General features: G+C 39.5%; 1 protein-coding gene across 6 annotated transcripts in view; it reads right to left on the bottom strand.

Moving 5' to 3' along the window:
• The window catches only part of tmem232 (transmembrane protein 232), a 67,620-nt gene that overhangs the window by 32,539 nt on the left and 11,412 nt on the right, over positions 1-23,669 (bottom strand). For all 6 annotated transcript variants that reach the window (XR_009512131.1, XR_009512132.1, XM_059969509.1 and 3 more), the window contains 4 exons: positions 12,142-12,247; positions 8,345-8,502; positions 5,254-5,353; positions 2,112-2,275 (listed from right to left, as the gene is read on the bottom strand). Coding sequence is in view for 4 of the 6 variants with exons in the window: in XM_059969509.1 (XP_059825492.1) it covers positions 2,112-2,275; positions 5,254-5,353; positions 8,345-8,502; positions 12,142-12,247 (528 nt within the window). In the remaining 2 variants the exon portion in view is untranslated. The remainder of the gene's footprint in view (positions 1-2,111; positions 2,276-5,253; positions 5,354-8,344; positions 8,503-12,141; positions 12,248-23,669) is intronic.

Here is a 23,669-nt window from a genome sequence, read left to right on the forward strand (position 1 = left end):
CAGAGTGAATTAATCGGTCCAATGGCCAGGTGAAAGAAGCTGTCCTGGGGCTTGTCGGTCCTGGCTTTAATGTTGCGGTACCGTTTCCTGGATGGTAGCGGTTGGAACAATTTGTGGGTGACTCTGGTCCCCAATAGTCCCTCAGTCCCTTTTTACGCACCTGTCGCTGTAAATGTCCTGAATAGTGAGAAGTGTATGCTGAGGAACTTGAGGCTGTCTGCACCACTCTCTGCAGAATCCTGTAATTGAGGGAAGTACAGTTCCCATACCAGTCAGTGATACAGCCAGTCAGGATGTAGTAAGTCCTTAGGATTTGGGGGCCCATACCAAACTTCTTCAACCGTCTGAGATGAAAGAGGTGCTGTTGTGCTTTTGTGCTTACCAAGTGTTGTGCTGTTGTGCTTTTTGTACAGACCAAGTGAGGTCCTCAGTGACGTGTATGCCAAGGAACTTGAAGCTGTTCACCCTCTCAACCCCAGTTCCATTGATGTCAATAGGTTTTTGTGACATTGAGGGAGAGGTTGTTATCTTGACACCACTGTGGCAGGGTGATGACTTCTTCTCTGTAGGCTGCCTCAATATTATTTCAGATAAAGCCAATCAATATAGTATCATCTACAAATTTAATTAGGAGATTGGAGCTGTGGGTGGTGACACAGTCATGGGTGTACAGAGAATAAAGGAGGGGGCTTAGAACACAGTCCTGGGGAGCTCCTGTGTTGAGGGTCGGAGGGGCAGAGGTGAGAGAGCCCACTCTTACCACCTGCCATGCTAACTGCTGTGTTACCATGCTATCCGATCCTGAGGATTTCTTCCTCAGAGATCCTAAAAAGTCCTGAAGATTTATGTACTACAACACTTCATTAATTACAATTTATGAAATTTTATCCTAAATTCCTGATATGGTGTGTATTTGAATAAGGATACACAGTATGACATTGAAATGCAGTGAGCCTCATTGGAAGTTTAAAGAAGACAATGCTTAAAGAGAGAGTGCAGCAAAATGCTGATTCCTGAGATAGCATCTTTATTGTATGGGTGAGATTAAGCCTACGCTCTCTTGAGTTTAGAAAACTGGTGGATGATTGCATTGAAACATATGAAATTCATAAGGGGTTCGAACGGTTTGTTGATCTTGATGGAAGTATATCTTGAACCAGGAATAACAGAAGTCAAAATATGAGAATGGACATTCAGGACTGAAATGAGAAGTATGTATTGAGGACACATTCAAAAGGCACCCATTGCCCAAAACATGCCCTCTTCTCTTTGCTACAATGAGGGAGGAGGTACAGAAGCCTGAAGGCACACACTCAACATTTCAGGAACAGCTTCTTTTCCTCTTGTGTCAGATTTCTGCATGGACAATGAACCCATAAACACTATCTCACTATTTTTTTCTTTGTGCACTACTTAATTAATTTATAGCATTACAATACACACCTGCCGCTAAACAACAAAGGCATATGCCAGTGAAATTAAACGATTCTGATTCTGATTCCCTTCACAAGACTACAGTAAATCCTTTGAACTTTCCACTCAGGAAAGTTTGAAGGATTGATTTTAAAGTATTTTTAAAGAAAAGTTTAATAGATTTTCAGATATTAAAAAATTCAGGGAGATTGGGTTAAGGCAGGAAATGGCCTTAGTGTATAACATCAACCAAATAGTGGAGCAGGCACAAGGCTTCCATCTGCTTTTACTTCTTATATATATTTTCTCTGTTTTGTATAGAGTCAGAATTCTCAGTTGAGTTCAGACGTGTATTCTGTACTTCCCCCCCGTATGCATGCAAATGATTCTACTTCTGAAAGATTCTAAGCTAAATTCAGGAAAGGCACAAATTTAATCAAGGGCTCCACTGACATCTGACAGGAAACTTTAGAAGTGATTTCTTATACCCAGCATTACTCTGCTTTAATGGCCAAGGAAACTACAAAACAATGGTGTAAGAAATCTCTTCCTCCTGAGATTTCAATGATTTTCCCCCCAAAATAACTATGAATCAGAGAGAATGCAATATCATTTTTGTAAGTCATTGAGAATTCTGCGAACTGTGTTGTTGCTTTCTTACTAATATGACTTAAAACATAACATTCAATTTTCTTCACCTGGCCGTAGCTATCTTTATTTGGATCCTCATCCAAAATAACATGAGTATTTTCTTCACATGATGTCAGAGAGCCACAGATTATTTCTCCTGTGCCAATGATGAAGTGAATATGCAGCAAAACACTCGGGTAGGATCGATAGCAGGGTTCACACTGTGGGACACCTAAAAACATAATAATATCTTGAATCAGATATTTTATCATCTAAGGAATTTGTACAGACTCAGTCCAGGAATGAAAATTAAAGTTGAAAGTAAATTTATTTTGAAAGTACACATATGCCACTATACACTACCCTGAGATTAATTTTCTTGCAAGCAATCACAGTAAATACAAAGAAACACAATAGAATCAATGAAAAACTGCACACATCAAGATGGACAAACAACCAACGTGCAAAAGCCAATAATCTGTGCAAATAGAAATAAAAGCTGAAAACATTAATTAATAAGCAATAAGAGCCAGAGGAGATAACTTCACTCTACTTCAACCTATGGACTCACTTTCAAGGACTTTTCATGTCAAGTTCTTAATATTTATTGCTTACTTATCCATGATTATTATTCTGTTTTTTTTGTGTTTTTTGTATTTTGAACTTTGAACTTTAATCTGTAAAACATTGCAAGTCCAAAACAGAGATAGGAAATCCTGGAATCGGTCAAACTGACATTTGCTCTTTACTGGAGAGTCCAATTCATATTGGGTAAACAGCTTGTAGAACATATCAATTCTGTCCACAAATTCAGTCCTGAACCTCAATATTCTGTCACTTTATATTTGACATTCCACTCCCGCTTTCATTGCTCAATCTCTGGCCTCTCACATTGCGCTAGCGATGCCTAATGTAAGTACAATGCATAGCACTTAATCTGTCATCTGGGTACGTTACAGTTCCAGGGACCTAATGAAATTAATAAATTCAGTTAATCCACCCTTTTATATCCAAAGATAAGGATGTACTTTTCTATTTCCATATTTTTCATTTTTATTTCTGTCCCCAGCCTATTTTTAACTAGATGCTTCCTAGTCAACTTTGGCTTGCATTTTATCATAGACATTCCCTCTGCTTCTCTTCACCCTCCCAATCTCTCCAACTTAAAACTTCTTCTCACTTTTCCAGTCCTGATTAAGGGTTTATCACCCAAAATATTATTTCCATTTCTGTCTTTATGCTACTTGTCTTTCTGATTTGCAAGTCAGTGTTTCCTGACTAACCTAGGTGGAATGTTTTCTGACCTGAGAAAAAAGAACCAAATTTTTTAAAAGTTGTGAGATATTAACAAAAAGAGCTTGAAAAGACAAATAAATATATAGGATCAGAATTAGACCATTGAGTCTAACCCACTAATCAATCATGGTTATTTTTTCAACCCCATCCTTCCACTTTACCCATATAACCCTTAACCCAGTAATACCAATCAATCCCTGCCTTGAATACGCCCAATGACTTGGCCTGGATAGCTCTCAGTGGCAATGAATTCCACAGATTCACTACCTTTTAGCTAAAGAAATTCCTTCTCATCTCAGTTTTAAATAGACATCCTTTTATTCTGAGGTTGTGTGGTTGCCTCCTTTTAATTTCTGACAAAGGGTTTCTAACATGACAGGAAATCTCTGTTTCTCTTCACACAGATGTGACCTGACCTGCCGAGTACTTCCAGTATTTTCTATTTTTGTTCTATCATTATTCTATTATTTCTCATTTTCTTCTATTCAATTACTATGAAGTAAAATCAATGTCTCCTTGAATTTCAACGATTAATTTTAATTTACCAAAATTATTACCTCAATCTTTTGCAAATTGTGATAAAAAAATGTGAAGTGGCACTTGAAAGACTGGCTGAAGTGGATTGTGCCTCCACTCGACAGACTTGGGACTGCATACAATGAGTGTGGAACAATGCTGGCAGTTTACACTTGAAGGAGAAATTGCTAATTTTCACAAGAAATTGTTAATTCTTTAAAAATAATGGACAATCACATAAAACTTGGTCATCTTTTACTTCAGAACTTTTTTTTGTACAAGCTGAGTCAGATTTCTTTAATATCCCAGGCCATGCAAAATCAGCAACAGGGTCCTGTGCAATGCAATTATTGAACTATTTCAATCTCTTATGAAATTGTAACTCTGGGTTCTTAACCCTCAGCCTTAGCTCCTGACCATCTATGTCAAAAGATGTACCATCTGCAGATCCCTTCTTCATGCCTCTGTTCTGAAAGTCTTGAACTGAGTTAGATCAAGTAACACTGGTTCTTGAGGAAGCTACAGTATCATGTTATAAAAGTGCACGTTTTGAGCGCCTGAATTAAAAAGAAATAAACAAGAGCTGATGTGACATAACAGCAGATGATGAGAATTGGCTGCAGGGCGTACAGGGTGAATTAGATACGAAAGCAGGAAATAAGGTATTGGGAGAGGATACACCCCACATCAATTCATGCCCTTCCTGCCTATGTTGTGGAGCTTTCTACTAGTATTTGTCCTCTTGATTACTTTCCAGTTGAGCATATTATGTGGTAGCATGATGACGTATGCAATTAACATATTTTTAGATATAACCTTAATTAATTATGTAAACAAACAAGAATGCTTAATCGAACATCATACAAGATTACTCAAATGCTATTGAAATATTAAATACACAACAGCGGCCACTGACAAAGGAGACATTTTGCCTTTGTGCCTTTGGATTCTGTACTGGGTGGGAAGCTGGCTCTTCTGTCTGTACTGCCCTCCAGTGTTCATTCCCGGGAAGACAAGCTAGATTGCATTTATACAAGATGAAGAAATGCTGCAGGTTATTTTGCAGAAATGTGACTCTAGGACAATATCCCATGCAACATCAATTTACAGGTCATGATACCCAGTGACTTGGGCTATAATATTATTATTCTTTATATATTTTTGTAACTGTATGTTTTTCTTCACTCATTATTATATGTCCTGTATGTGCTGTGTGTGATTGTTGATGCTTTGTTTGGCCCTAGAGGAAAGCTGTTTTGTTTGGCCATATTCCTGTGTATGGTTTAATGACAATTAACTTGAACTTGAACCTGAACTAACACATCTGGCTGTGGAACTTTGCCTAATCAATAATACTGCACCCTGATATTCAGTAAACTGTTCTAGTAACATACTTACCTTTTAAGAAATCTTGAAGGCGATATTTACATTGCTCAAATGGTCCTATCAATCCAGCAAGGTGAAAGGTAAACAATCTTAGAAAAGTTAAAAATCCAACCTAGTGAACAAAGTGAACATAATTTCTAAATATCAACACCATGTAGTTTACTTCTAAATTAAGAAAAATCTATCTACAAAGATTTAAATTCATAAAACAAATTCAAAATTTACTATAACTACAATGAAAACCAAAACTGCAAATGCTGAAAATCTGAATTAAAGATGGGAAATGCTGGAAATACTGTCCAACTTAAAGACCTGAAACTGAAACATTCATGTTCTCTTTTCATAGATCCTGCCTGGCCTCTGTTTCCAGCACTTCCTGTTTTTATTTTATTGAGACCCCATTATATCAAAAATGCCAGCTGGAAAGACATGAATGAATAATAGGTTTAGCTCTTAGACATTTCATTAAAAAATATCATTTCATTACCACTCATGAACTTGAATTAAGTCTCAATGTTACTGAAAACATTTTCTTCTGCTGTTAAAAGCACTAGAAAGCATAGATAACAATTTCTCATAGTCACTGTGAACATGCCTGTCGATTCTTGGGAAATATCTGCTTGAAGGAATAAAATAGATTCATTCAACAAATTTTAAATTAAGCCAACTAAGTTCCAATGCATTCAGAAACAAAGCAAGTGAACAACCTCCTGCTAGGAATATCTACTGCCTTCTAATCCTCTGGAACTACATTCATGTGGTGAACTATGTGCCTGTCTGGACACGCCCCCTGCTGACTGCTCCTGTGGCTCCTCCCACAGGCCCCTGTATAAAGGCGATCTGAGGCCTGACGCTCGGCCTCAGTCTCCAGGACATAGTATGATAGACACTCACTCCTGGTTCCTTCTTCCAGTCAATAAAAACCGATATCTCGCCTTACATCTCAGTGTGAGTTATTGATGGTGCATCAATTCATCACCCATCTCTCCCACCTATTTTGTTTGTCCTTTACTTGGCTCTGGCCAATGTTATTTGTGTATCTTTTCTTTTTTTGAATAACCCTTTCCCACCTTCTACAAGTAGTTACCTTTCTCCTCTGATTTTTCTTTTAATTTTCTTGAAGGAATTAAGTCAATTTGTCTATTATGAATACCTATGTCCAGAAATTCATTCCCACCTAGTTATTCAAAACACGACCTATCATAGTGCTAGCACATTGTAATATGCCTCCTATATTCATTCCATTGGAATTAAACTCAGGGGTTGAACACAATGGTGTCACACAAAATCTTTTGTGACTGACAAGATGAATTTCCAGGCATTATTCTTTTCCACTGGATTGAACTCTTAAATCAGGTCTTATCTCTGCATAATATCTTGCTAAGTCTTGCTGAAGTCATTATTGATCTGGGGAAGAAATCTGACTAGTTGTGGTTACATCACAATGGAGGCACAATAGGTCCCAGATGCGGTAATCTAGAGAAAAAAGATATAAACTTCTGGTGGCAATCTTAAGGCCAGGCAGCAAAAGTGGAGGCAACATCTAAACATTTCAGATATTTTACTTTTCCTTTTCTACTTTTGTACTATTTTTTGTGAAATACAACAAGAGGTTGCAGACAGTAAAGCCAAATGCCACCTCAGGGAATGCCAAATTTTACTTCCAACTCCTCACATTACCTTCTGAACTCTCTGCACTGTTCAATAATTTCTGGTAATCGTCTGTTGTTCTAGCTATGAAACCTCACATTTTCAACACTCCTTGTTGCTTATTTTTGTTTTCCTTTTGGTAATTTCACATATTCATATTATTCTCTTTACAACTATACTAAACTTTGTTTATTTACAGGACAATTTACAATGACCAATTAACCTACTATCTAGTACATCTTTGGACTGTGGGAGGAAACCAGTGTACCCAGGGGCAACCCACATGGTCACGAGAGAACATACAAACTCCATACAGGCAGTGGCCAGGAACCAAATCTGGGTCACTGGTACTGTAATGCATTGTGCTAACCACTTTGCTACTGTACTGCCCCTACCTTTTGATATTCATTATCTTTCAGTTACTGTCCTTCATTCTATTCTGCCACTCTGTTGCCACTTAATTTCTATACAGTTAGCCCTCCATATCTGTAGGGGATAGGTTCCGGGACACCCTGCGGATACCAAATTCCGCGGATGCTCAATTCCCGTATATAAAATGGCATAGTATTTGCATATAACCTACACACATCTTCCTGTATACTTTAAATCATCTCTAGATTACTTATGTTACCTAATACAATGTAAATGCTATGTAAATAGTTGTTATACTGTATTGTTTAGGGAATAATGACAAGAAAAAAAAGTCTGCACCTGTTCAGTACAGACACAACCATCGTAGCTCTTCTGGGAACGCTGATGCTGCCTCGGCACCAGCTGATGCTGATTCTCTCGTGATCTTTAAATTCTTGAGGCTGTAGCACTTTACATAGCTGGCCAGCCATCCCTTACTAGCCTTAAACTCCTTCCTCTCACTCACAACACAAGTAGCGAACGAACGAGACGCAAGGTGAACAATACTCAAACAATGAGTAATACTTCTAATCACCTCTAGACTACAGTACTTATAATACCTAATACAATGGAAATGCTATGTAAATAGTTGCTACACTGTATTGTAATGCTCAAACAACGAGTGCTGGAGAGAGGACTTCCATTTTTTTGTCGATCCCAATCTGCAGTTGGTTGAATCTGTGGATGCGGAACCCACGGATATGGAGGGCCGATTGTAGTTGTAATGCTGTCTCAGGATGCATCAGTTGCAGAATCTGGACTCCTTTAATATACATCAAAGTTCTCACTGTAACTGTGTTTCAATTCACATAATCGTTCACTATTTATTGCTAATTAACTTCATGCGTTTCCACTTCATGCTTTTATTTCTTCTACCATGTAGAAACTTGCAGCTATATTTCTGCTTATATTACTCTCTAATCAAACAGATTACTTGGTGTAGAAATTAAATTAAACTTCAATCTAATTTGTGACATCAAAGTATCCTATCCTTTTGTTGTGCAAATATATTTAAAGAAAGAACTATGTTTTATCCAAGTACCTTTATTATCTTGACTTCGCAGTTGTACAGATATGATTGCTTCACTGCATCTGTACAAATCCAATACAAAACTGACTCTGCTAGGAAGAACAAAACTGGAATCTGGTCTGGATGAAATGGTGCGTGGTCCAGAGAAATCAAGAGAATGTCCAACGCTTCTTGATAAATGAAGAAAAAATTACATTGATACCAAATCAAGAAATGTTAAATGAATAAAAGCAAATTTAACTTTGTTAATTCCTTTTTCCTTAAACTTATTAACTTAAGCAGTATTTTTTTAAGTAAACATCTGATTGCACTAACATCAAAGGTCTCAAATTCAAAAGAGATCTTGAGGTTCAACTGAGGAATAAAGAAATTGACCATATTTTTTTCATGAAAGGAAATCTGTGATTAAAATTTACCAGCCTGTTCGCCAAGTCAAAGAGAAGTATCAGAGAAACAGGGGCAGCTTGATTTTTGGCAAATATTTAGACCATTAAGCAAATGGATTGGAGAGACCTTAGCTGTCAACTTTCTGTGCCTTTAGAGACCACCAACCATCAGTACATTCGTGAATGTGTCTGAAACATCTAACTCTGTACTTCATCCCCAGGTTATCAGATTGTAGACATCACAAGCCTCTCCACCATAACAAGGTGATGATCCTCTGCAGGTGGGGAGCATTACTAAGCACTGTAGCATTGGTAAAATTATAGAACTCTAGGAAAAGGAGGGTTATGCCTGCATTTAGAACACTAAGAGGAGATTGTTTGCTCTAAGGGGTCTGAAAACATCAGAAGCAAACACTGTAAACTGCCAGCATTGTTCCACACTCATCGTAAGCAGTCCCAAGTCTGTCGAGTAGAGGCACAACCCACTTCAGCCAGTCCTTTCAGTACTCACTGTGGACTAAACAATTCTTTGCTATGAGAGTATCAGCAGAAGTAGGGATTTGCACCAAGTTCATGTCACAGTAGCAATGAAGTTGGTAAATGTTTGAGACAGGTATCAGTACAGTGTGCCATTAGTAAAACATCACTATGCATAATGCTACAAAAATGCAAAATAACTTCCAGTGCACATTACATTTGTGCTTTCAAAGTTCAAAGTAAATTTATTATCTAAGTACATATGTCACCATAAGCTAAAGAGCAAAGGTCCAGAGATTAGGTAGGGCAACAAAGATTGTTGCAGGAGGCACAGCTGTGGCTACAGGATTGCTTTGAGTCAGTAGACTGGGCTGTGTTCAAGTACTCGTCTGTGGATCTGAATGAATACAACAGGGCTGTCACAGACTTTATTGAAACAATTCTGGACGAGTGTGGCCCCACAAAATCATTCAGTCTTCCCCAATCAGAAGTCCTGGATGAACCATGAGATTCACAATATGTGGAGAGCCAGATCAGAGGCATTCAGGTCTGGTGACCAAGGAAGTTCCAAGAGGTCCAGGTATGATCTCTGCAAAATCATCTCACAGGTGAAGTAGTAATTTCAGTATAAACTGGAATCAATGAAGGATGCTGAACAGTTGTGGTAAGGCTTGAATACCTCTTAACCTCTTATAAAGTTAAATCAAGCAACATGGATGACAGCAGGGCTTTATGTCCACCTGAGTTCAATGCCTTCTTTGCTCTGTGTGACCATCAAAACATGGAGGAACTATCATGGACTCCCACAGACCCCGATGATCCTGTGACTTCAGTCTCTGATGCCGAAGTGTCAACAGCCTTCAGAAGGGTGAACACACAGCAAGCATCCATCCCAGATGGGGTATCTGGCCAAGTATTAAAGACCTGTGCTCATCAATTGGCTGGAGTGTTCCCTAAAATCTTTAACATCTCATTTTGGCAGTCTAAGGTACCCACCTGCTTTAAGCAGGCTTCAATTAAACCGGTGCCTAAGAAGAGTGTGGTGACCTGTCTCAATGACTATCATCCAGTAGCACTTACATCAACATGAAGAAGTGTTTTGAGAGATTGGTGATGAAATATATCAACTCCAGCCTAAGAAGCAACCTGGATCCTCTCCAATTTGCCTACTGGAGTAACAGGTCCACAGTAAACCTGTTGGCTCTTCAATCAACCTTGGAAAATCTGGACAGCAAATGTGCATACATCAGGATGCTCTTTATCGATTACAGCTCAGCATTCAATTCCAACATCTACTCAGAATTAATAAATAAGCTTCAAGACCTTGGCTCCTTGTGCAATTAGATCCTTGATTTCCTCATTTGCAGACCCCAGTCAGTTCAGATTGGCAACAATATCTCCTCCATGATCTCTACCAGTACAGATGCATCACAAGGCTGTATGCTTAGCTCCCTGCTTTACTCACTTTACACTTATGACTGTGTGGCTAAGCACAGCTCCAATACAATATTCAAGTTTGCTGACATCACCATTGCCGAGTCAAAGGTGCTGATAATTCAGCATATGGGAGGGAGATTGAAAATCTGGCTGAGTGGTGCCATAACAACCACCTCTTACTCAACATCAGCAAGACCAAGCAGCTGATTATTGACTTCAGGAGAAGGAAACCATGAACCAGTCTGCATTGGAAGATCAGAGGTGGAGAAGGTCAGAAACTGTAAATTCCTTGGTGTTATTATTTCAGAGGACCAGTCCTGAGCTGAGCACATAAGGGCAATTATGAAGAAAGCACGGCAGCGGTTCTACTTCCTTAGGAATATACAAATATTCGGCATGACATCTAAAACTTTGACAAACTTCTATAGATGTGTGGTGAAGAATATATTGACTGACTACATCACAACATGGTAAGAAAACATCAATGCCCTTGAATGGAAAATCCTACAAAAAGTAGTTATGATACAGTCCAGTCCATCATGAGCAAAGACCTCCCAACCACTGAGCACATCCACGTGAAATGCTGTTGCAGGAAAGCACCATCCCTCAGGGACCTCCACCACCTAAGACATACTCTAATCTTGCTGCTGTCATCAGGATGAAGGTATAGGAGCCTCAGGTCTCACACCTCCAGGTTCAGGAACAGTTATTACCCCTCAACGATCAAGCTTTTGAAACTTCATTCAGTTTCACTTGCCCCATCATTGAAATGTTCCCACAACCTATGGACTCACTTTCAAGGACTCTTCACCTCATGTTCTTGATACTTACAGCTTCTTTATTTATTATTTTTTATTATTACTTCTTTTTTTTGTACTTGCACAGTTTGCTGTCTTTTCCACCCTGGTTGAACACCCAAGTTGATGCAGTCTTTTTTTATTCTGTTATGGTTATTATTCTATTGTATTTCTTTATGCATGCAAAAAGTGAATCCCAGAGTTGTATATGGTGACATACAGTATATGTACTTTGATCATGAATTTACTTTGAATTTTGAAATACTACCTTGAGATTTTCTTTTGCAGAAATACAATACAATTTATGAAAAACTATACATACCAAAGTGACAAGTAACCAATGTGGAAAAAGGACAAATCATGCAAATAATAAATACCAAAAAAGTAAATACATAATACTGGGAACATGAGTTGTTGAAAGTCTTTTAAGAGTCCTTGAAAGGGAGTCTGTAGGTTGTGGAGTCAATTCAGTGTTAAGGTGAATCATGCTGGTTCAGGAGTTTGCATCCACCATGCAATTCCAAGGAAGAACTAATTACACCCTGAGCGCTATATAAGGTAAAAACTTACATTCCTTACCATTTCAGTTAATCAGATTTCAAGTTTAATTAGCAGAAAGGCATTCTAGCATTGCATCTTCAATAGTTAACAGTTTTCCTTACAGATAAGAGTAATTTCTGTTATCTTTCATTGAAGTTGACATAAAACTTACCTTCCTGAATTTTACCTTTACACTGAACCAGCAAAGCTAGCTCGGTCCAAGCTACTGATAGATTTACATGATCTCCTGAGCCCATTGTACTCAGGCCAGCTTTGCGCTGAGGAGTGAAGAAAATCAATTAATGTAATTGTCTATAGCATTCAGTATTTACTACTTTTGTAATCCAGTCACTAAAAGTAGTGCATTACAGTGAGTAAAACAAGGCAAAGCTTATGACTATGATATTAGTTAACAGAACTCCTTATCTATTGAGTATATTCACATTTTTTAAATTTTGTTGCTGCTATTCAGAGATAATGGGACATCAGATGGACTAAGAGTTTTATCTTGTCTGTGTTCAATTAATTTAAGTATTCACCTGGCAAATCTTAATTAAGGTTATTGCACTGACAATACTGACAATTGTTCCAGATCAAACAAGGGCTCTGCAGCATATCAGTACTTCAAATTGTTTTAAATTAATTTTGCTCTCCAAACTATGTTAAATGCCTATACTATCACTATAATGGTGGAAGAGATCAATACCATTAACAAAAAGACAAAACCATACAATTAACACAGTAAAAAATAAAAAGAATTTTCCAGATCAGGTTGATTGTTTTGATATCAATGCTCTGAGGGACAGGGAGCACAGAAAAACAAAGAAATTTATGCAAGATAACATGAAGGCATGTAAGTTGAATACAAGTCTTATTTATCAATCATTGAATAAGGCAGTCAGCAAGGATGCAACCTACTAGAAATGCTGATTCAAGCTATTTGTCATTGGACAAGGTTCTCAGATTAGGTTGGATAGTATTGCAAATGTTAGACTTCCACTACTTAAACTGTAACGTTCTCCTTCGCGTGTAACGAAACGCCGAATTAAACGTCGAGATAAACCACAGTTAATAAGAACCAGATCACAGTAAGATTAACCATTTACTGTTCACTCTTCACATTAACATATGGTGAAAACTGTTGATAAAACAATACAAGATTGATACAGTATTTGTTCCTTCCTTAATATCACATTTCAATTGTAAATACTTGCAAAGGTGACTATAACTACATTACACTGAGGTGCAGTATACAGGGAGAGTTTACCTGCTCCATTGACTACTTTAAATACACTTCCATGCAAACTATCCGCGACTCTTTAACTAACGAAAGCATAAACATTATCGACCATCGTTACTTCTAACAGGATCGGCATTAACATCTTAGTTCAATATATCGATTATCTATTAACTTACAGCGTTGCTCTCACTGTGATTTCTAATGCCTGCAAAACAACTTCTGCTCAGGTGAGCCTTGTGGTAAGCCCCCACCCTCGCGCTAATTTCAAACCGGTACTTTCCCACAAGACACGGCGAAACCGGATGTGACGTCATCGCATGCCGATATATTTTACATGCAATGAATATACTTTAAACACTTCTAATTCTAACTAGAAAATACTATCGAATGAATTACTAAGCAAAAATATTATAAACTAAATAACTGTCATAAAGACAGCACATAAACAAAATATTTAAGCTTTTTGTAACTGAATCCTCAAAGTGAGCAACCAAACTTCACAAAGGGATGAATGAACTCCTCTTGGCCTTCCAGCTGGGTACAGGTATAATGGTACAGGATCCAGCCATGATGGCAGAGTTTGTCTTTGAAGCGTTGATTATAATTGATATCTGCACCCGGCCGGACGCCTCAGATGAGTTCATTCGTCATATATGCTGGGAAAACACCTGATATTTTTTCACAAAGGGATGCTTAATTCTGTACCTCTGCTCAATCTGTATAGTGTAAATAATCAAACAAAATTTATAAAACATCATAAATGAGAACTATTTTGCAATTCATAATTATGTGTACCATTAGCACCTTTCAGAACTGCAAATAACAGATTTATTGCCTAAAAATTCACTTCCGTACATTAACTAGTTTTCACAGCCTTGTGTCAGATTTCTGAAGTCATAATTTTTGTCACTCCTTGTGACACTAAAAAACACTTTGTTAATGCATTGGGCATTCCTATAAGCTGTGCTTATATATTTCTCCTATTCCTTTAGGAGACAACTACAGTGCAAGTCATCCATCCAGCAGTTAATTTTTATGACTTTCCTTCTATCACTTAACTTTAATTTCAGACATTTCTCAATTTGTTTTGCATGTATTTTAATTAATTTCAACTTCTTGTTGTCACAACTGGACATTCCCATTAGTTAGCCCTGGACCGGCACTTACAGATTAGCTTCACAGCCCCTTTGCTGAGTGAAACCCATAGTTCAGCTTGTAGTAATCTCACCCGTCAGAAAGTCATCAATTCAAATCCCATTGTGAAAACGAGGCCAAAAGTCCTCGGAATTGTATGGTGTACCTTTATTAGCATCATACACCTGGAAAGTTCATGATGGGGGGTGGAACTGTGTAAATGCAGTTAATCTGCAAGAAACTTAGTGTTAATCTCCAATGAGTCATTTTTGGAAAATTCTGTCCAACACTCCTTCACGTATCATTTGGCATCAAAAATAGCTTTGCTACACTCATATGGAGCACAGCCAAATAAATATGAGTCATAAGTTCATACCTCAACAAAATCACTGACCGCTTACAGGATGAGAAGATTATTGTAAACATTTGTATTGTACTTAAATGAGGTGAGCCAAGTGTTCACTATTAGAAAGCCCAACCTTTAACCAGATAATGGCATGCAAGGTAAGGTAGACACATCAGGTTAGGACTCACCATCCATGGTGTCTGGCCAGATTTAGCAACACGACCAGTTGTTTCCTAGCTCCTAATCACAACTCATTCCCATTTCCAAAAAGTTGCACGGATGACTTTCCTTTTCTCATAATGAGTTGGAAATGATACCGCTAAGACTGGAAGTTCAGACTGCGTGGGTGTTGGAGAAAGTTCACGCACATTAGTTATTCCAAGCAATACAGTTGTTTGTGTTTGTCATTAATTTGTATTTTCAGTTCCTGGGGTCTGTCACATCTCAGCTGTGCACATCTGGTCAATGTATCTGAGCTCTCAGTACTATGCTGCGTTAAACCATGGAAGACCCATTCTGCTAACTAGTCCCAACAGCTGGGCTGATCAGAAGCATTTGCTGTCTCTCAGCCCACCTTGCCTGAAAACTGAGGACTTGAATCTTGATGCTAAGGATGATGGTAAATGTAAAAAAAAAACACGGGGACATTGGTTAAAGAGATGTTCTTTGTTTTTGCTGATAAGGACTTGGTAGTTTGTACTCCTGCTTGTAGCTCACAAGCTGTGAGTTGCAGCCCCACTCTGGAATCTTGGGTGCAACAGTCTGACCCAATGCTACTTTGCCACATTACACCAGTGAGTAAGCTTCAAAACATGTGATCGTTTTTTAAAATTGTTACATATACTGAAATACAATGAAATATTTTAGTGTTCATGACATTCATTACACACGAGTATATTGAGAGAGTACAAGAAGAAAACAAAACAGAACGCAAAACAGCATTGCAGTTACAGAGAAAGTGCACTGCAGGTAGACAAATACAGTGCAAGGGCCATGACCAGGAAGACTGCAAGATCAAGAGTTTGTCTTCATTGTATAAGAGTTCCATTTCAGGTCCTTATATACAGCAGGAGGGGTTCCTTGATTATGTTGGATGGACATTCTGAGGTTATGGAGGGTGCAACAGAAAGACACTTCTTTAACACAAGAGACTCTGCAGATGCTGGAAATGATGAAGGTCTCAGCCTGAAATTATTTTGAATGCTTTTCTTTCCTGTTTAACTCCTCAGATTACTGTTGAGAGAACTGTTCTCAGGAGCCTCTTTGTATTCTCATCCTGACAACCCCAAAGTTCCCTGGCATTTCTAAACAACTTCTTCTATGGTCTCACAAACTGTTGCTTCTATTACAGATACTACCCCTCAACCATCAGGCTCTTGAACCAAAGGGGATAACTACACTCAACTTCACTTGCCCCATCACTTTAATGTTCCCACAACCCACAAACTCGCTTTCCAGGACTCTTTCTCTCATGTTCTATGTATTTATTGTTTATTTATTTATTATAGAAATACCTATGCAGGAGTCTCTTAAAAGACCCTATCATATCCGTCTCCACCACTGTCGCCAGCAGCCCATTCCATGCACTCACCACCTCTCTGTGTAAAAAACTTACCCCTGACATCTCCTCTGTATCTACTTCCAAGCACCTTAAAACTGTGCCCTCTTGTATTAGCCATTTCAGCCGTAGGAAAAAGCCTCTGACTATCCACACAATCAATGCCTCTCATTATTATTATTCAGTTTTGTATTTGCACAGTTTTGTGTCTTTTGAATGCCCAAGTTGGTGCGGACTTCCAGTGATTCTATTGTGGTTATTATTCTATTATGGATTTATTGAATATGTGTGCAAGAAAATTAATCTCATGGTCATACAGTATATGGTGACATATATGTGCTTTGAAAATATATTTACATTGATCTTCTTGAGTGCAGTACCTGGTGAGTATATCTAGCAGGAAGTTTTTACATCGCCCTTCTATCACTCGGTGCTAATAGCTCTTCTCCTCTGTACTGCAGTGGGCAGCATGACAGTACAAGACACCTGCACCCAATCCCTAACTCTGGTGCTGTCCAGGTGGAATCGGCACAAACCTCCTGCGACAGTCTGGTCTTCCTCTAGATGCTCCAGCTTCCTCCTCTGCATCCCAAAGGCCATAAGACATAGGAGCGGAATTAAGCCTTTTGGCCATCAAATTCACTCCACCATTTGATCATGACTGATTTATTATCCTTCTCAACCCCATTCTCCTGCCTTCTCCCTGAAACCATTCAGATTGGTCGGTTTATTGGGGTGTAGATCTCAGACAACCTCACCTGGTCCAGTAACACCACTGGGATTGTGAAATGAGCCCAGCAGAGATTGCACTTCTGAGGAAGCTTAAACAAGCATCACTCCCACTAACATCTTAATTACATTCTACAGAGGCATGGTTGAGAGTGTGCTGACCTTTTGCATCACAACCTGGTACTCCAGCTGCAGTGCTGCCAACAAAAAAGCCTTGCAGAGGGTGGTTAGAGGAGCAGAGAAGGTTATTGGGGTCTCCCTACCTTCTGTCCAAGACCCCTTTCAGAGCTGATGCCTCTAGAAGACACAGTACATCATTAAAGAACCCTCACACCCTCTTCATGAACTGTTTCTTCTTCTGCCATCAGATAAACATTACAGGAGCATCAAAACAAAAACCACGAGGCTACTAAACAGCTTCCTCCCACAGGCAGTCAGACTGCTAAATAGCTGCTCTACCTGACTCTGCTTTGGACACTTTTAACTTGCACTGGACACTTATAACTTGATTTTAACCAACATGTGGCTGTTGTGTTTTACTATTTATTGTTGTGTTTACTATTTGTTGTGTTTGTTATGTTATGATTGCACTTGCCCTGCAGAGCTGATGTATGGTTGGAATGACAATAAAGTTTTTGAATGAATCTTGAATCAGAAAGCACAAGGGCTTAACAACTCTTGATTAGAGAACAATTAACAAATGCAGGTGGACGGCAGGCAGCGCCCATGATGTTAGAGACTTAAATCCTTTTCCCGGAATAAAGGGTACCAGTGATCTCCCTGATGCTGTGAGGCACAGGCTGTGAACTGTGGCACAGATCAACCAAAGTCAGCTGGAATGATCTGGAGTTTGCTGAGCTCAGGGTCACTGTAATCTTAACTCTACAGATAAAGCATTCCATTGCTTGGCTCTTGCTGACCCTGCAGCTGGTCACAGCAACCACTGCCCTAGCAAACATAACCTCCAGGTACATGGGCCATTGTAGGGTTGGAGACTTTCCCTGAATGGCTTTAGAGGCTAGAGTCTGCAAACACATTCCTTTATTCTTTGTCTCCTCCCCCCCCCCCCACATTTGTTTCTTTCGTCTCTGATATCTTCGACATCTTTCAACTTCAATATTCCATTCTTGACAGACACCGCCTCCTTCTTCGAATGGCTCACTGACCAACACTTCTCTTTCATCATAAAAATTATCTCGGAGGGTTTACAAATACAGGGCAGCATAGTGGAAGTTCATGCTAGGATCCTGTAGCCTCTTTTGAACATGGTCAATGCAAATGAGTACTTTGTTCCAAAATCCGAACAAAATCAGAAAATCGTAACTCAACATGCGGTTGTACAGCTGTCTTGCGTCACTTCTTGTTTCACTTGTCTCGTTTTCATTGTCTATCATATCCTGGAGAACTTGAAGTATCTCCTCAAGGTACCTGTTGACAGGCTTTATTGCTTCTGTCCTTGCACTCCACCTGGTTTTGGACTCTGACTTAACAACCACAGGCACGGTGTTTTTGAGTTTTTCCCAGTGCTGTGTTGAATGAGAGAAAAACACATAGAGAGCTTCGATGGTTCCAAAAAAACATGACCATCATTGTATCCTGCTTAGCTGCATGTACACCCATCAAGATGAGTGAGTGATTGTCGCAATTCACGAACACTGCCGGGTTGTTTTTCCTCACTTACTCTTTGATGAACACCACCTCTGTGTCCAGCCACCACAGCAGCATTGTCACAGCACTGTGACCGACAATCTTGTAGCTCCATTTCGTCCTCCTTTAGCTGTTTCAAGATGTCTTCAACCAAGCTCTCAGCATCCTTCTGGCTTATCTGGATAAGACCAAGGAAGGACTCTCTAACACGTACTGTTTTCCTCTCAAAATCAACTTGCACATACTTCACTACTTGACATCTGCTCACTGTGTGCCTGATCAGGAGTCAAGTTGAACATGAGACGATAGTGTGGTAAACTATGTAAACCTGTCTGGACACGCCCCTCTGTTGACTGCTCCTGTGGCTCCTCCCACAGACCCCTGTATAAAGGCGATTGGGGCACTGCTCCTCCCTCAGTCTCCGAGATGTCGTGCTCCCTTTTTGCTGCTGATAAAAACCTATCGTTCTCTTCCCGTCTCCGAGAGTTATTGATGGTGTATCACATAGTACATAGTACTTGGCTTTACTCAGTAAACTCTGGTGAACAGTGGATATCCTCACATGGATGAATTTGTTCTAGACACCTGGCAAAAGATAAGACATGGATGCAAGATGACTTTCCATATGAATGAGGTGTTTTTTTATGACAAGGTCAAAGATGGCCAGTATTTCGGTAAGCCAAGGAAATTTCCCACATTGGAGTCATCATCTAGCCAAAGTGACTCCCTGTGTCCTAGCAAAGCCAGGTTCTGAGTTGCAAGGAATCTTACACAGTGAAAGATTCTCGGTAAGCTATCACACCACTTCTGCTTTTCCTTCTTAATCGGTGACTCAAGTACCACATCAATGACTCCTCTGTTTCCAGCTAAATTTCTTTCCACTGTGTGAAGCATTCCCGATGATTCTTGGCATTTTCATGAACACTTCCTTTCAGGCGCTTTCCATTGATTGAATCCACTTTCCTGCTCCAATGAGGATTGACGGTCTGACCAGAAATAGAGAAGACAACAGAAACAAAATGCAGACCTTTTAGAAGGTGAATAGACCAGCCATGAGCGAGTCACTTCTTCACCACGACCATTTCCCATTTTCCTCTTGAACCAAGTTTTGTTCATTGAGTGGCTATTTGTTGGTAGGAAAGGCCCCTCACTGTTCTAGAAATACTTCGAACCCAGCTTTATTATTTCTGTTCTCAGCGCATCAGGCAGAATTGCTTTTCCAGTGTCCTTGTCAAACTTCAGGAGTCCAGTGTCATGCTGTTCAATCACTTCTGGTATGACAGTTCGAGGCTCTTTGACACCATCCAGTTCACTAGGTTCAGTGTTGTCAGGTTCAATCTCGTCAGGTAAAATCTCGTAAATAAGCTCAGCACCACCATCACCATCGTCTTCCCCTCCTGTCGTGTCCACGTTCTCCGTGGCAGCCTCACTCTTAATCTCATCATACTCAGATTTATCTGACTTGACTTCCTCCTCGGCTTGTGACGCATTTGTACTTGATCCACCTTCAGATTCTAACAAACTTGTAGCAGGTGCAGGCGACTCCATGGAATGTGTTGAACTACTTGTTCTGGGCTTTTCAAAGAAGGGTATGAAGAACTTGCTCGACTTTTTGGCTTCCTCCACCTCCAACTTTAGTCTCTTCTGTCCTTCAGCTCCGCTTTTCTCCTTCCTCGTGAAGGAACAGTTCATGGTCTTCGTACACAATGCTCTGAAATAAGGCCATCCTAGTGCTTCTCACCCATGATAATCAAAGACAGATCATACATCTGAAGAAAACTCTTTTTTCACTATCCAAGGATGGCTTGTCTGACTAATAGAAACTGCTCAGTAGCGCCCCCCTTCAAGTGGCACCCAGGTACCCGCCATACCTTAGATACACCACTGTACAACTGCAATGATTCTTATGGAATTACAACAGAATGGTGAAAAATGTTATTGGGAGATGCACAGAGAATGCAGTACCTCAGACCATGGGGTTACAAACAATCTGCCTGAAGCACTTAATGGGTTGAATAGCATCTATAGAAGGAAAGGACTTACCAATACTTTGAGCTAAAACCCTACATCTGCAAGATAACCAGTGTAAAGAGGAGGGGGGGGAGTGGTGAAATTGGAACCAGAAGCACAGGGTAGCTTCCTGCAATGAGGGCTTTTCTGAATAGGTAGTACTGAAGAAGAGGTGCTGACCTCCTGAGAGTTTAGCCCTTCCACAAGCCTTAATTCCAATGGAGTTCTCCCAGGAGACAGCTGACAACACATAATGAGCCACATAACAAAACTGCTTGCACAATATCCAGGCCTGTAACACTATATATAGTGAAGTCCCACAAGACAGCATCTTGGTCCCTAACAGCAACAGATCGCTCTCTGAGAAATGCTTCCTCCTTTTCAAAGCTTCTCTCAAGTGTTTCAACAGGTCATTCCTTAACATTTCCAAAGATGTTGCTGCTTAACAGGCAGACTCCTTTTGAGAGATAGAGGGATGATGTCAATTGGTACAGGAATGTGTTGATAGGCATGTTGAATTGTCAGGACCTCTGCAAGTAACCATTTAAGGGACTCAAAGCTTGTCTATGCATTTACACAATGACGCGATCAAATTCTCATGTCTAGGTTATACTAACGTGAATGCACATGCATTAACAGGTTTAGAACTCCTATTCAGCAACAATACAATCTCTAGGGAATCATCTGAGATGAGCAATAAACTCAGACCCATTTATTCTTTCAAATACTTGCAAATTAAAAAAACTAACCAGCACTTGTATGTTCCTCTGTAAACCTTATTCTTCCAAATAATTACTTGTCTTCAAATGACTCATTATTAAGAAACCAGAGCACTTAGGAAATCAACTGAATAGCAAAGGAAATCTTGGTGTAAACAATATTATTAATTACCCTTTTTAATATAGTTTTGGCAATGATCTTTGGATGCTGATTGTTCTGCACATTCTCTGTGTTGCTGTTATGCAAAGCAAAGCTGTGCAGAGTATAGCAAGCCTCCAGTCTAGCCTAGGCAATGAAAGTATTTTCCTAAGCAAATGCTGGCAGCTCAGTGAGATCCATGGGCAAGGGTGCATTTCTATCACATAGCCAAATACGTATAAGTGTGTATTGAGTATTTCGGTAATATTTGTGTAAATTTGTAATATTGTTAAAATGGCACTACCAAAGATGTACAACAGCTAACTGGTAAATCATAGGGCAAGAGAATTGACTAAAGACAAACATCTTTCATGAAGCAAATTGGGGTGAACTATCGCCGCAGACAGTGAGAAGGCAGGCAGAGGTGAGGCTGGTTCAAGGAATTAGCTGGTTTGCTGGGGCATTCTGAGGTACAATATATTCATGTTCGAGCCACCAGGGACGAAGATGGAGTTCGCATAGCTATCGGAGATGGAGTGAGTCATTTAGAGAAGAGTCCATGCGGAAGAGTTTTGATGCCCGCCCACCTAACCCGGGTGTGAGGCTGGATTGCTCCGAGTGTTGGGCTGATTTGGTGAGATCAAGAATGGCTTCGTGCTGGGTGGCCCAGCCATATTGTGACACCTGGATTCTGATTCTAGAATGCGGCACCACCTGGTGCTTGGACAATTTAAACATCGGTGCAGATGGACTGGAAGCCCAAGTGTTGAGTACAGAGGTGAGAGTCAGGCTGATTTTCACACGCTCTCCTGTGAATGTTCATTCTTATCTCTGCAGCACTGAGGCTGTGATGCGCCACTGGTGTGAAAACTGGGGACCAAGGTTCTGGGAGCAGATCAGGGACTCATTCCAGTTCGGAATGCTATTGGCTTGCTTCAGTTGTTTGCACAATGTGTTTCTTTCTCTTTCTCTCCGTGGTGATTTTTAGTCTTTTTATTTTAAGTGGGTTATTCACGTTTCTAGCTTTGTGGGGGTTGCCTATAAACAGAAAAGTTTCTAAGGGTATAATTTATACATTCTTTGATATGAATGTGCTTTGAATCTTTTAAATTTTTTTTTGATTAAGCATTCTTTGTTGTTTATATAATGCAGTACAGGTTATCTTTAAAAGAATATAAATGACGTTAAGTCATTATGCCACCATTTAATATGTGTGCTTAAAGTAAAAAACTAAGTTGGACTTGCATTTCAGACTCTCCATCTTTTCACTTAAGTTAGTCTTTATATTCTGGAATTACAAAACATAATAATGGTGATGAGGAAGTTTTAAATGAACCTGTTGAAGCACAGCGAGACATTCAAGTTTTTTAAAAAAGTGCAGCGAGAAATGGTCAAGTTTAAAGAAAAAGTGCAACACATTTTTTTCTTTGGAGCGGCATATTTTCTTCGCTAAAGATGATTGTGTTTAAAAAGGGCCGATAAAAGATGAATCCATGGGTTTCCTAAGCAGTGAGTACTGGATGATAATAAACAAATAGCAGAAAAATCTGGTTACATTGGAAAGATAGATGCATTCCATTGTAGAACGGAATTGATAACTGGCTCATGTCATTGTGTGGATTGAACAGTATTATGAAGCACATGAAATAATCAATGAAGAACCAGTGCCAATTTTGCTGACTGTGTTGGATTTAAAAGCATACAGTTTGCTTAGATGTTTGACTGCTCCAACCAAACCAGCTGAAATGAGTTTTGCTGATATTGCCAAGGTAACGCAGGAACATTTCGAACCAAAACCACATTGATTGCATTGTCAGTTCAGAGATGGGCTTAATGATACACTGAAAGATCTTTCAATTGTGGAATCTTACAAGAAAACACCCAATAATGGCTCCTAACTGAAGCACAACTTACACTTAAAAGAGAAGTTGAAATAGCTGCATCAATGAGAACAGCAGATAGAGGCACAATTGAGTTGCTGTTGGCAATGAAAGAGAGCATGAACAAATTTGCAACATCTGAACAGAAACATGCCTGACCAAACAAACTGACAGAGGTTCACATACACCAGACCAATGCAGGTTCAAAGGCAAAACTTGCAGAAAATGCAACAGAAGTAGGACACATCCAAAGAACATGCCAGCCAGACAAAAATAAATGCATTGCACAAGGAAGAGA

This window comes from Hypanus sabinus, chromosome 5 (genome assembly GCF_030144855.1).
Source record: "Hypanus sabinus isolate sHypSab1 chromosome 5, sHypSab1.hap1, whole genome shotgun sequence".
NCBI classification, from domain to species: domain Eukaryota; kingdom Metazoa; phylum Chordata; class Chondrichthyes; order Myliobatiformes; family Dasyatidae; genus Hypanus; species Hypanus sabinus.